Below are 14,942 nucleotides of genomic sequence, written 5' to 3'. Positions count from 1 at the left end.
ATGATACAAATAAGATTAGTATCCAAACATAGATAACACTTAGTTTTATCAGCATTATCCAAAGGAATTAGTTTCTCCATTATGGCTGCATCAAAATGATAGGGTCAAAAAATACTCCACTAGTAAGAAAATAGTAAAATTGCTTTCAATGAATACTGTAACATTTAAATAGCTCCTATGGCTTTACACAACTAATTTGTAAGTGGCCTGCTGAGCATGTCCTCTACTCTCCTCTATCCAAAGTTGGGATAAGCAACTATTCTCCACAGCAGCTTGCTAGTGTATTTTAACTGATCTTTATAGTCAATATTGAGAAAACATGCTTTTGTCACTTCTAGCATTAATGTGAATGTGCAAAAGAGGGGCTCAAAGTAGCATGATAACCCACTGTTGCCCTAGTAATTTAATTGTATGACTTTTTAAACAAATAGGTTACACTACATTAGAATGAGATCAGAAACTTACTTTTCTGAACCCCGTTTTATGATGTACGGTTCAAACATCTCAATATTTGTGACTTTCTCTTAACCATCTAGTAGATGGAATGCTATTTAGTATCTTACTACACAATCATTAAATCATTATATTTTCATTTACCTTTAAGCAAAGAACCATTCAACTGTTATAAAAGGAAAATATACAAGAGCACTTGCTTTTATTATTATGACTTCTACGTACTGAATTGCTTCTGCAAATCCATCTGTACGATGTGGTACCACAAGAGTTGGGGTGCTTGGAACTGTCCTGTCTTCATCATCAAAAAAGTGTTGCTGCTGAAAAAAATATTAAGATCAGAAGCTAAAATATATTCATTATTCCTACTCTGCTTGCTTCTAAATAAAACTCATCTACAAAGGTTGTTCCCTCCCAAAAAAATAGATGCATCAGCTTTAACTATTATTTGTCTAGTCAACAGTGTGAAGGGAACCAATGTCAAAATAAAAAAGTATTTTAAAAGATTTATTCCTAAAAAATAGTAATAAATATTGGCTGTGTCTAAACTGACCCAGATTCTTAAGCGTTTTTAGCTTCATCTTATACTTAACACACCTTGCCTGGTATTCACATTTGGAATAAGTTAAGGGATGGAAGTCCCATTAACACGAAAACCAGAGCTTGACTAAACCAATCTGCAATGTTACACAAACACCCAAGGAATTCTTTACTGCTCTGGTAGTCTTATAAGACTACAAAGTTCAGAGTGCTCTCTCAATAAAGGTTTTTTAGGAGCAGACTGCCATTTACTTACCATGCCCCCTATACCAGGAGTTAGCTGAAGCCCACGTCCCACTGACTGCCTCCGAGTCATCTGGATTCTCTTTATAGTAAAAGGAGGAATAAAAGTGCTATAAATGTTTCCTGGGGATTCTAGCAACATGCAAATATCGTCAGGAATAAAGTTTAGTGATAAAAGATAAATTATTTTGGCTTTCTACCAAAAGCATGACTTGAGTAACAAAACCAGCTAGCATATTTTTGTTTATTGGTGAAAGCCATATTCCAGATATATTTAATCATGCACTTAATTCCTATAGTTAAAGCAATCCTGAATCAGGTGGAATCAACTATTTTACAAAATGAGACAATATTACACCCAAAAGGGGGGAAATTAATATAGGAACTCTGAGTAAAGAGGAAATAGTGAGTGTATCAATGGCATTTAAATCATTTTCACAAGACACAATTTTAGTATAATCTAAACAAATGGTTCAGTGGTTTAGCATTTAGTGTAAAGTGCTCAAAGCGGGTTTTTTGTGCACTTCATCACACACAGAAAGGCTTTAGAAAATAAACAAAATATTATAAACCATATTATAATCTCTTGAAAGAGCACAATAAACCAAATGAAAAATTTATGAACAATTATAATTGTGTTTAAGTTAGAACTATTAAGGTCAGCTTAATTTTTTTCCTAAAAAACTTAAAAAATTTCAAGTTCTGAGCACGGAACTGTCAAAACTTCTGGCATTCATTCTTCCACTCTCTCTTGGTGCTCACTGTACTGTGGAGGAAGCATGCTCAGCATAGCTCACCACTTAAATTCTCAAACCAATTAAGCAGCAGTGCAGACCAACTCTCAATGAGACCTAGTCAAGGCAGACGGAGTAGAAGCCTACTGACAGCTGCATTCAACATTTCTCGGTGTAATAAAGTATGCAAGGTCCCATACAGATTCAGGCCACAGAATTTCCCCAAAATAATTCCTAAAGCATCTCTCTTACAAAAATTAAATCTTGTTTTTAAAATTGCCAGTGATGGAGACTCCATCACAACTTTTGGTAAATGGTTCCAATGATGAATTGCTCTTATTAAAAATGTATGCCTTATTTCCAGCCTGAATTTGTCTAGCTTCAACTTCCAACCGTGATCAATGTGGTTTCTGGTCTTTGTCTTCTTTCTCCATTCTTTCCCCATTCTCCTATCTATCCCACCTCTTTTATCCCATCCTTCCTTGTGTGCTACCTTTTTTCTCTCTGCACTTTGTTTTTTTGATCTTTATTTTTTCTCTATTCTTCTTTTCTATCTGTTCTTTCTTGGGGCAGAGATGATTTGAAATTTGGCAGGTGTTGTTACATGTACTAGCTGAGCACAGGCCTTGCTCCTCTTCCCACTCTGCAATTTGTGCTTCCAATTCAGCTCCCCATCAGGCTACACTGAGGAAAAGAACCCTGATTTTCAAGAGAGGACGAAAGTACAGGGAAAATCATTCTCTCTGTCCTCACTAGCTGCAACATTTTCCACACCTCATACATGGGGCGGGCTCATACACTGAAGTCAAGGAGAGATCCCGTGACACTGCAGGACTCATCTGTGTAGCACTATGCTTTTAAAAACAGCCGCTTTCCAACCTTCCTTACCCACTGCTAGGTCCAACCATGAAATATAAGCATGCTAGCTGAAGTTTCTGGTAAAGTGGAATAGTTAATGTTGACATGTAATCTATCACTAGGGTTCAGAGATAAACACCCCATAGAAATAAACTGGAACAGCGCGCACCTCTCAGAACAAGGGGACTGTAAAGAATAAGCTCACAATCACATCTTTTTGCAACCATAAGGATAAGACTTCTTTTTTTTTTTAAAGTGAAAGCTTAAAATTCTGTAGAATCTTAAGATGTCACGTACAGCTTAAAGGCAAGGCATTGGGCACAAAAAGGTTAGCTGAGACGACAGTGGGAGTTTCCTTATGCCACACCTGCATCCGGGCAAAAAATATTTAACAAAAATCTGAATCAGATCTTGTTGAGTTACAGCCTGCTCAAAAACTGCTTTTAGAGTGGAAATACTGACAAGTATTGACTAGAACAGTGCTGGTATAATCATTTCAAGATACACACCCATCACTATTGCCTTACTGCTTGTAATGGTCATTTCACTTGTACAGCTAGTAAGTAAAATCACTGCCATATTTCAAGAGATGAGAAATTTAAGTTAATTTGCTCAGCTGTTTCAATTAATATCTGTATGTTTCCTTTTTGTAAGATACCATATAAAAGTAATACAGTTGGACCAAATACACAGGACTAACACCTTATTTACAAAAAGCTACATAGTTAAGTAGTTTCCTTAATTTTCTAAAGCGTTGAGTGATTTCCTACCTGTACTGGTGGTCCCAGTTCCTGGGGTGGAGCATGAATAGTCAGTCGTGGAGGTAGAGGATGTGGTGGTCTGCGTGGTGACTGAGGTGGCCGAGGAGCCTGCCTTTCTGAGGCAGATGTTGGCTGCTGTTCTCTTGAACTTTCATGGGAGAAAGTGGACTCTGCAGCACTTGTACTTCCTTCGCCTAAAATGCAAGGAAATATCACACAATAAAAACACTGTACTCCACAAATCTATGACCAGAGTAATTCAGGCAATACTTCTTTTAATTTACTGTCCTTAGTTGCAATGATAGAAGTATGACAACTTAAAAAAATTGATGTACACTGTAATATTTTCTAAAGAATATGGGGTCACTTCACCCATCACCCAAATGGAATCACGAGTAGTTTGAGATGAAGCTGCAATAAAAACTTACAGAACATATACCAAAACTGAAAATAGATTAACATGCTAAAGCAGACATTTCTACGCGTGCAAAAAGCAGTAATTGACCAACAGTGACAATTGAACAGTGCCCGGATTTAAAAAGTCATTTGAAAGACAGCATGTCTACATGTTAAAGAAACAATTAGCACCATGATAGGCAACTGTTCACCAATGACTCAGAGGGAAGAGGATCATCTACTGAATCATCAACAGCTCTTTCTGCAAGTAATGTTTTCCATACAAATATTGAATACACCCAGTGCTAGTTAGCTTATAGAATTTTACTGGAGCACACCTCAAAGTGTGCTCCAGTAAATCTATCTTTTCCACCTCAAATTCAAAAATACATGTTTTAACAGAAAGAGCTCAAAATGCTTGCACACGTCCCCCCTCATAACCAGAGACTTTAGAGATAGCACAGATTAATTGTACCACTGTTTTGAGAGTCTGCTGCTCTCTGGTTGCTTTCTCCACCTCCCATGCTCTCTTCAGTTTCTGTACAAGGATCTGTACCATCAGCACCCTAAAAATACATAAAACAGTGATTCAGTGCAAAACTCCACCCAGGCCAATAATTGAAAGAGAATAGAAAAAGCTCATATAGGAAAGATGAAAACTTAAGAGATTTTATATACCGTACATAGTTGTAAAGAACAACTATGTATACATTTACACAAGTTTTAAAACCTATCAAAATATCATTTATTCAATGTTTCAACTAATAAACATTTGTTGTTAAGAGTTACACTTGGCTAGCTTCACAGCTACCATATTTTAGTATTATAAAGCTTATGCTGTGTCCTGTACTTTGTATTATCCAACCTTTCCACACATTGAAAAGTTTTTTACTGAAGAAAACCAGTTGCAACATGAACTATATTTATCACCTAACCACAAAATCCAATTTACCTGGATCAGTTCAAATTAAGGTTTTCCTTTCTCAACATGTGGATTACAATAGGAACAAGCTGTAACATCACAATTACCTCAAGAGATCTCATATGTCTACAAAAGGTTGCTACTCTTACCTCAGCATCATCTGCTTCATATCCATCATTGCCATCAGCACTCCCAGTTCCTTCATTACTATCATCACCTTCATCCCCCATTCCTGTATCTTCATCATCATCTTCATCCTCCTCTTCCTCATCTTCATAATCCTACAAATGTAGCATAACACAGCTTTAGGAAGAGCCCAAAAGGATAATATCTAGCTCTTATATAGTACTTTTCATCTATAGATCTCAAAGCCCTTTACAAAGGAGGTTAGTATCATTATCGCCATTTTAGAGAATGGCTAAATCATTTTGTAGTGTGCAATGAACAGATAGATTTTCTCTGAAGGTCTCTTTCTAGAGATGTTCAGAATTCATTTTTAGGCATATACAAACTTCAAATGTAGTAGGTCAAGTGAAAAATTTGATTGTCATCTGGAGTAATGTGCAGTGACAGAGATGCATGAAAAAGTTTATATAGTGACTAATTAAAATATGCCTGCTTTAAGCTAGTTCTCTTGGGTTCTCTCAGATTGTGTCATTGTATATATTTGTATAGGATCTGGCATAATGAGGCTGGGATCCTAACTGGAGTCTCAGGGGATCAGGTTGAACCTCGCTAATCCGGCACTCCCTGGTCTGGCAACGTCCATGGTTTGGCATAGGCGCCGACTTAGTGGGTGCTCCAGCCCCGGAGCACCCATGGGGAAAAATTAGTGGTGTGGCACATCCACCGGTGCAAAGCTCCCCCTCTCCCCGCGCCTCTCATGCGCCGGCGGCCCCGCGCTTACCAACTCCACCTCCTCCCTCCCAGCGCTTCCGGAGTACCACAAACAGCTGATTCGTGGCGTTCAAGCTCCAGGAGGGAAGAGGAGGAACTGGGGCCGGCGGCTGGGACCCCAGGCAGGGGGCCAATGGCTGGGACCTAGGGCCGGCATCGGAACTCCCAGGCGGGGGGCCAGTGGCCGGGACGGCAGGTGGCAGTGGGGCACCCGGGCAGGGGGCCATGTTAGGTGCAAAGCCTGGGGGTGCTGCAGCATCCACTCCCCCCCCCCCCACCTCTACTTCCCACGCCTATGGAGACCCACTGGCACTCTGCATTGACCTCCTGTGGTTCAGCAAATTCTCTGGTTCGGCACCGGTCAGGTCCCGAGGGTGCCGGACTAGACGGGTTTAACCTGTATAAATAAGTTACATTAATAACAGAAAAACTCAAGGTATTTGGTAATGTCAGTGTGATATATTCTGGGGGTTGGTTGATTTTTTTTTTTTTTTTTTGTGAAGCAAGAAATACTGAGGATTTCACTTAAGGATAGGAATTTTTTTTTAAAAGCTACTTCAAACTTATTTCTGTGCTGAAAACCTCTCCACAACCTGGCTAGCAGAGACATTTCATTATATAAATAAGTGCTTCAGTCAACTTCACAACAGTTCAAAAAATCAAGCTGAGTTGAGTAAATAAATTTAAATGTCCAGCTGTATGAATAAGTGCAGAATTCCTATTAACAGGAATTGTGTGCTTAGTTTTTCCTGCATCAATGAGAAAATGTATTGTTTTAATTCTGCTCAGGCCAGGTAAATGGATGCGCAGAACTTCTAAGAGTGCATATGCTTTTCTATGTTTATTGCTAAACAGCAGAAGTTTGTAAATTGTGAGTTCGTCTTTACAAAGAAAAAAACAAAACAAAACAATTTAATTGCTTTTTGGTAGCCACCTGCAGGATGAGCTGTTTATTTGCACAAAGACATTGAAGATCACAAACTACAAATAAGCCAGACATACTTCTTGCTCGCCTTCATTTTCCTCATCATCATCCTCTTCGTCATCGCTGTCAATCACAATGACATCATCTCTCTTGGACTGGCCATCCTGGGACGATGAGGTATTCTGTTGATCGGACTGAAGAGGTCCAAGATCTATTGGGAGGGACTGAGACGTTTCTTCACTGTCTTCCATGGGAGCGTACTCTCCCTGGGTGACCCCCTTTCAAAGATAAAGGAAAGTTACTAAAATAAAAGTGATACTTCATATATGTGTTTTTAAAAATGTTTGCCACAGGAGAGATTAAGTCAATTTCCAATTCCATTTAACTTTTAAAGCCCTCCATGAGTGCAGCTAAAAGCAGCTGTGTCACCACTTGTGGTTCAGAACCTAGATCAGATTTGGGTCCACTCTACACTACAGCTGTGTTGTTGTAATCTGTTTGTGACACTCATCTTAACTGGTTGCAACAACCACATTTTTGTTGTGTCCACTCAGTAGCTTTTTGCTGGGTCCACAAACTATGCTACTACATGAATTCACACCTACCAAAGATGGCAATTATATTTGTATTGATGCATTCTGGGACAATCTGGGCATAGTGCCTGAATAAGGAGAAGTGCCCAGAGAATATGTAAAGAGAGCCTCGCTGGTAGCATATGCGTAATGTACTCTGGTTTGCCCTAATACACATACAGCTGGGAGAAAGGAGAACTGGCCAAATCAATTACAACAGCTCTGTTAGAGGAGCCCATCAACATGCAAAAGAGTAGTATGTCAAACTGGTGGTGAGATGACAAGGAATCTGTCTCTAAATAAATACAAAGGAAAGTCTAAGGTACTGAACAGAACTAATGACATTGTCTTCACTGCCTATACCCTTTTGTGACCACCCCCCCCCCCCCCCCCCCCAGTTCCTTGCTGATTGAAACATGCTCAACTATTTGTCACAGAATCTTTCTGCAACATAAAGCCAAAAAAATGAAAAAAAGCAGTGTAGTCTGCAGGAACAAAGCAAGAAATTTAAGAATTTAGAACTCACAAACTCCAATCCTGGCTCTGATGTGACTCCTTTAATCCTTATCTCTCAGTTTCCCCCAAAAGTAAAATTATTACATAATTCAGTGGCAGTACTTAATGTTTATATAGTTCTTTGAAAACTCCACCAGAGTCTCCTTTGGGGCCATCTGCCTGTCCCAGGTCAGGATAAAGGAGGAGGGTTGGGCGTGGGGCTAGCAACTCCACCCCGTAAAAAATTAATTTGCTACAGAAACGCCAACAATAGAGATAACAGAGACTTTTAGCCTGGAAAAAGAAGGGTCTTCAACTCGAAGAAGCATGACGCTGGGTGGTGAAAGTCGTGAGGAAGCCACTAAGCCGATTACTCTTCTTGCAACTAGGAGGATTACCATCGGTACATGGAACGTGAGGACCATGTACGAGTCAAGAAAGACGGCGCAGGTCGCAGCAGAGATGAGGAGCAACAATCTGACCCTACTAGGCATTAGCGAGACAAGATGGACGCAAGCTGGACAGAGACGATTGTTGACAGGAGAGCTGTTGCTGTATTCCAGACATGAAGAGAGCGACGCACCCCACACACAGGGAGTAGGCTTCATGTTGTCCAAGCAGGCACAGAGAGCACTGATTGGTTGGGAGGCACATGGTTCCAGGATCATCACAGCATCCTTCAGAACTAAAATGAAGAGGATTAAGATGAATGTTGTACAGTGCTATGCTCCAACCAATGACAGTGAAGAGGGGGACAAAGACTATTTTTACAACAGACTTCAGAAAATATTAGAGACTCCCCCAGACAAAGACATTACTATCCTTATGGGAGACTTTAATGCCAAAATTGGACCTGACAACACAGGATATGAACTAGTCATGGGGACCCATGCTCTGGGAGAGATGAGTGAGAATGGAGAGAGATTTGTGTGCACTTAACAACCTGGTCATAGGAGGTAGCATCTTTCCTCACAAGCGGATCCACAAGAGTACCTGGGTATTGCCAGCAGGCACGACAGAAAACCAGATCGATCATGTCTGTATTAGTAAGAAGTTCAGAAGATCTTTAGACGTTAGAGTTAGAAGAGGAGCAGACGTAGTGTCCGACCATCACTTAGTGGTGGCCAGATTGAAGCTGAAGAACTGGATAGACGTGTCAGATAGAAGAGCGAAGTACAACGTCAGCCTTTTGAAGGATCATAAGATCAAAGAAGATTTTGGACTGACGCTGAAGAATAAGTTTTCAGTACTACAGGATCGGTCTGAGGAAGAGGAAGACAGTGCATCCAACAGATGGCAGAAAGTGAGAGAGACACTTAGGTCAGCATGCCAGGAAGTGCTTGGAATCAAGAAATACCAGCAGAAAGAGTGGATCACAGCAGAGACCTTGACTAAGATAGACGATAGAAAGAAGAAGAAGGCAGTAGTTAATAACAGCAGGACTAGAGCAGCAAAGGCTAAAGCGCAAGAAGAGTATGCTGAAGCCCATAAAGTAGTGAAGAGGAATATTAGGAAGGATAAGAGAGATTATGTGGATGGACTGGCAGCAGAAGCGGAACAGGCAGCATACAATGGTAATATGAAACAGCTGTATGACATCACCAAGCGACAGTGTGGAAAGTTCAGCAAGCCAGAACGTCCTGTCAAAGACAAGCAGGGAAAGTCTATAACAGAAATAGAACAACAGATGAATAGATGGGCGGAGCACTTTGAGGAACTCCTAAATAGACCAGCACCACTAAATCCACCAGACATTGACGCAGCCAACGAAGACCTTCCAATCAATTGTGATAGACCTACCAGAGATGAGATCAGAAAATCCATCACTATGATGAAGAACAGGAAGGCGGCTGGACCTGACGATATTCCAGCAGAGGCCCTGAAAGTAGATCTGGATGCTTCAGTGGAAATGCTGTACTCCCTTTTTGAGAAGATATGGGAAGAAGTGATTCCGGCAGACTGGAAAGAGGGATACCTTATTAAAATCCCCAAGAAAGGAGACCTCAGCAATTGTGCCAACTACAGAGGAATCCCACTTCTGTCGGTGCCAGGGAAGATCTTCAACCGAGTTCTCTTAGAGAGAATGAAGGATGCCGTCGATCCACAGCTACGAGATGAGCAGGCAGGTTTCCGGCAAAATAGATCATGCACGGACCAGATAGCAACGCTCTGCATCATAGTCAAGCAGTCTATGGAATGGAACTCCACGTTGTACATCAACTTTGTTGACTATGAGAAAGCATTCGATAGCGTTGATTGAGAGACTCTCTGGAAGCTCCTTCGGCACTATGGCATCCCAGTAAAGGTGGTTAACTTGATTAGAACTTATATGACGGCATACGCTGTAGAGTGATCCATGGAGGGCAGCTTACAAACAGCTTCCAGGTGCAAACCGGAGTCAGACAAGGATATTTGTTGTCATCATTTCTCTTTCTCCTTGTCATTGATTGGATTATGAAGACATCCACTTATGAGCTCAGGAACGGAATCCAGTGGACGTTGTGGACCCAGCTTGATGACCTGGACTTTGCCGACGACCTTGCACTCCTTTCGCATAGCAAACAGCAGATGCAAGAGAAGACTAACGTGGCAGCCACATCATCACAGGTTGGCCTCAACATCCACAAGGACAAGACCAAGATCCTCAAGATTAACTCCATCAGTAATGACCCCGTCACACTGAATGGAAGCCCTCTGGAATAAGTGCAGTCCTTCATCTACCTAGGCAGCATCATCGACCAACAGGGTGGCACGGACACAGACATCAAAAGCAAGGATCAGTAAGGCAAGAGCAGCTTTCTTACAGCTCAAGAACATCTGGAGCTCCAGAGAGCTGTCTTTGGCAACAAAGATTGGACTGTTCAATTCCAACGTGAAATCAGTCTTATTGTATGGAGCTGAAACCTGGAGGACAACTGAAAAACCACCAGGAAGATCCAGACCTTCATAAATAGTTGCCTTAGAAGAATTCTCCAGATCTGCTGGCCAGACACCATCAGCAACATCTACCTCTTGGAGAGGACCCGTCAACTTCCAGCAGAGGAAGAAATTAGAAGGAGAAGGTGGGACTGGATAGAACACACTATACGTACGCAAGCAGCCAACCAACATCACTAGGCAGGCATTGCGGTGGAACCCCCAAGGCAAGCGGAAAAGAGGCCGTCCAAGAAACACCTGGTGACGCGACCTTCAGGCTGATAGCATAAAAATGGGCTATACCTGGAACCACCTACAGCAAATGGCCTAGGATAGAGGACTCTGGAGATCTGTGGTTGGCGGCCCATACCCTGATTGGGGTGAAGGGCATGAGTGAGTGAGTTCTTTGAAAATGTGAAGTTATATATACATGCCAACTACTATCTATGGAGGTATGTGAAAATCGCAATCAAAATTAAATATACACTGAACGAAACTTCTAGCCCTAAAAATTGTTATAATCTATACAAACTGATTTCCATTACAAATCTCTAAATTATGACTGACATTTCACAAAGATGTTACCATCAACGGACGCTTTTCTAATAGCGACTAGATTGATATACAATGCTAACTTCCGCAATTGTTAAAATACAAAAGTGGTATTTGCAGGGAAGGGCTGTTCATGCTACAATTAAAATTAAGATTTTTTTTTTTTTTGCTTACTTCTCCAATGGAGTCTTGAGAATCTTGATTGTAAATTTGAGTTTCTACCTCACCGTCAGTGCTTTCTTCTGCCGTGACTTCCTCCTGAAAAAGCATGTATTTTTCATAGTGAGAGCGCCAGTCAAACAGACAACTACCATTTCTACATCAATGAACAATACCTATCTTGTGACTGTTGACTAGCCTCTCTCCATCCAATCTCATATTTCTGCTTTTCTGACATCTCCTCATAAGTGTCATATGAGATTCCATTTTCTCTCTACATCTGAATATCCAGACCATGTCCAAATATTATTGCTGCTTCTTTCTCCATAACTCAAAGACCTGGCCTTCTCTCTATCCACACTGCTAAAACTCTTGCCCACAGCCTTATTTCTCATTTTCAATTTCTGCATCTCCTGCCTTCCTGACACCCACCTCATTCCTTTCAAGGCATATTCAAAATACTGCTAAGCTCAACTGCATGGATTTCAAATTAACAGTGTTTTCCTTAAACTAATAAAAATTCTACTCTTTAACACAAAGCCCCTGCCATTAAATGCTATAACTTTTGCTTTATTTGGAAGTTCAAGGTGTAGCCTATTCTAATGGTATAGAGCAGGGGTTTGCAATCTTTTTCTTTCTGAGCCCGCCCCCCAACATGCTATAAAAACTCCATGGCCCACCTGTGCCACAAAAACTGGTTTTCTGCATATAAAAGCCAGGGGCGGCATTAGGAAGTAGCAAGCAGGGCAATTGCCTGGGGCCCCTATAAAGCTGTTGCTCAGGCTTCAGCTTCAGCCCCAAGTGGTGGGGATTCGGCTTTCTGCCTTGGGCCCCAGCAAGTCTAATGCCAGCCCTGCTTGTCGGACCCCCTGAAATCTGCTCTCGGTCTCCTTGGATCCCTGGTTGAGAACCACAGGAAAAGAGTTTGTCAATTATCATTTTCACAAAAGGTTCCTGACTTTGCCAGCAACAGAATTTTAAAAGCTTTTGAAACAGGATCCTTGTCAAAAGCTTATTCCAATCTCAAATCCTGGGCGGGGTAAAATTATTCACTGGAAGTATTTTCCCTTCTTACAAACCTCAGGTCCAACTCTCTGTACGCTTCTCAGTTTCTTTGGAAGAGGTATATCCACGGTTTCCTCTGAAATTTGTTCCGAGTTTTCTACTGTGCTATCCTCTTCCTCCTCTCGTGGACGCTTGGGCAAGGAAGAACTTGGGGTAGCTGAAACTTGAAACAGCCCTCGGTGTTATTTTCAAGAGCATTATGGCACACAAAAAGGGTTTAGGAAACTGGCAGAAAGCCAGATGATTTCAGATTTTTCTCTGAGGGACTGCCTCTTGCTCTATACTCAACCATGGCACTTGGGACTGGATAGGAGCGTCTTGCTGTTCGCTCCTGGGGATGAACACACTAGTGCTGGCAGCAGAGCTTTCTGAGCTGCAGGCCCCCCTCTGTGAAACTGGCCCCTATTCAAAGTCCACCAGAACCCAGATTTGCTTCAGCTTTTTTGTTTGTTTTTCAGTAGTCTTGTTCCTGACAAAACGTGGTCGCTAACATTTCCGTGCATAGCAGCAAAGACAATTAAAAATAGTCACAATGGGTAATTTTGGGGGTAAATTTTGCAAATAACAGAAGCATCTATAATGACAGATGCTCAATGCAGCAGTAAGATCTAATTTTTTTTATATTGCCACCTAAGGCCTAGATGGGGGGTTTGAAGAAAGTACAGGTACAATCACAGAATATATGTTCAGTTCAGTTGATTTAGTTTGCTTTCCTACAGTAGTCATTTATAAAGTTTAGACCCAAACCTTTATATTAAATTCTGAATCTTCATACCAAAGCAAGATTGAGGAAATTGAGAAGCGAATGAGGGGAGATCCTGCTTTTTTCTGGAGCAAACAAGATTTAACATCCAGCATTAGTTTGAATAGACATGTGAACATTCACTTCTTGTTTCAGCTAGGATACCGTTTAGAAGTGTGCTAGGTCACATTTTTTAAAAGGTAACACTTTGGCAGGTGCAAGAAGGTAGGCCAGAGCTCAGTCTTTTTGAAAGCCTACCCCACAATTTGAGCACGAAGCCATCAGCTGCTATTATATGCATTATGGCCTGATTCAATGAGGATCTGTAGTGGTTTGGGCACACCATGAGATTAGGTCCTGTATATTTATTTAGAGAATGAAACCAACCTGTACCAAACACTGCTGTGGAAGTGGAGGGCCTTTCTATCTGTGAGCTCTGTACGACCTCTACAATGGTGGGGGGTGGCTCTTGAGTTGCTGGCTCAATCTGAGGATGACTTTGCTGAGTGGGCTGCACAAAAGCTGTAGCTTGAGTCTGTTGCTGAACAGTTAAGATGGGTTGAGAGAGAGATGTCTGGACATTAGGACTGGTGGAGCGTACAGATCCACTTGTGCTTCCAAAGACCGGAACATGCTCTACTGGTCCTTCTGACTGCATAGCTGGAAAGCAAATGGTAGCACATTTTAATTGGCTTATAATTATCTAGTACAGTTCACATTACTTTTCACTTGAGAAAGCAGTGGATAGTGAGATTTAATGTTTCTCATGTATGTTAACTGATTTAAAGGTATAAAAACTGTAAAAGCACAAAAAAATTAGCAAGGGGATTCAAGGTCAGGTAGAATAACAGAAGTTATATTTAACCCTGAAATTGACTAGATTTCAAGGTAAAGGAGCCCCTTTAAGGTTATTTTAATTTAGATAGTTGCCCTTTATTTAGAACACTTACCTTCTTGGGTTTCCACCTGTGTTGTAGGCATAACTGTGGCTGTTGGAGTAGTGGTTGGATTTGTAACTGTAGCAGGAGTAACCATTGGACGGATACTTGCTCTTGGAGTAGATTTACTCCCAGGTATGGCAGTAGCAGTCACTTTACTTGGAGTTGACACAACAGGTGTTGGCTTAATGTTTGCTGTTGGTGGATCTGAAGTGCTAGCACTGGAAATAGGACACTGGTTTTATTTGTGCTAACAAAGTCAGGGTCAGACTTACAAGTGTATCAAATTCAGTTTTCTAACAACATATCAAATGTTGATTTAAAAAAGTTTCACAACAACATTTAAAACAGATCATGGCATAGTACTAGTATCCAAGCTAAATTATTATTTAATTGGCATCACAGAGACTTGGTGGGATGCCCACATGGGTGAAAGTGATCATGAAATGATAGATTTCATGATTCTATGGAAAGGAAGGAGTGAGAGTAGCAGAATAAGAACTGTGGACTTCAAAAAGACGACTGACAAATACAGAGAACTGGAAGGCAGGGTCCCATGGGAAGAAAATCTAAGGGATACAGGAGAGTTGGCAACTTCTAGAGGTCACAACATTAAAGGCAGAATGGCAAACTATCCTGATGCAAAGGAAGATAGGAAGAATAGTAAGACGCCAATGTGTCTCCATTAGGAGCTCTTTTATGAACTGAAAAATCAAAAAGGAATCCTACAAAAAGCGAAAACATGGACAAATTGCTCAGGAGTTCAAAAGAATA

At 41.1% G+C, this 14,942-nt stretch overlaps 1 protein-coding gene across 2 annotated transcripts in view; it reads right to left on the bottom strand.

Moving 5' to 3' along the window:
* TPR (translocated promoter region, nuclear basket protein) overlaps window positions 1–14,942 on the bottom strand; it is an 82,662-nt gene that overhangs the window by 11,289 nt on the left and 56,431 nt on the right. The window contains exons 36-45 of one of the 2 annotated variants that reach the window (XM_005290696.3): window positions 14,181–14,389; window positions 13,618–13,890; window positions 12,503–12,651; window positions 11,439–11,522; window positions 6,807–7,007; window positions 5,057–5,188; window positions 4,461–4,551; window positions 3,599–3,783; window positions 1,250–1,318; window positions 679–773 (exon numbers count right to left, since the gene is read on the bottom strand). In XM_005290696.3, the coding sequence (XP_005290753.2) occupies window positions 679–773; window positions 1,250–1,318; window positions 3,599–3,783; window positions 4,461–4,551; window positions 5,057–5,188; window positions 6,807–7,007; window positions 11,439–11,522; window positions 12,503–12,651; window positions 13,618–13,890; window positions 14,181–14,389 (1,488 nt within the window). The remainder of the gene's footprint in view (window positions 1–678; window positions 774–1,249; window positions 1,319–3,598; window positions 3,784–4,460; window positions 4,552–5,056; window positions 5,189–6,806; window positions 7,008–11,438; window positions 11,523–12,502; window positions 12,652–13,617; window positions 13,891–14,180; window positions 14,390–14,942) is intronic. The other variant, XM_024103779.3, reaches the window with a different exon arrangement.

Source organism: Chrysemys picta, chromosome 8 (assembly GCF_011386835.1).
Source record: "Chrysemys picta bellii isolate R12L10 chromosome 8, ASM1138683v2, whole genome shotgun sequence".
Lineage (NCBI taxonomy): Eukaryota > Metazoa > Chordata > Testudines > Emydidae > Chrysemys > Chrysemys picta.
This window is presented reverse-complemented; position numbering and strand designations above follow the sequence as displayed.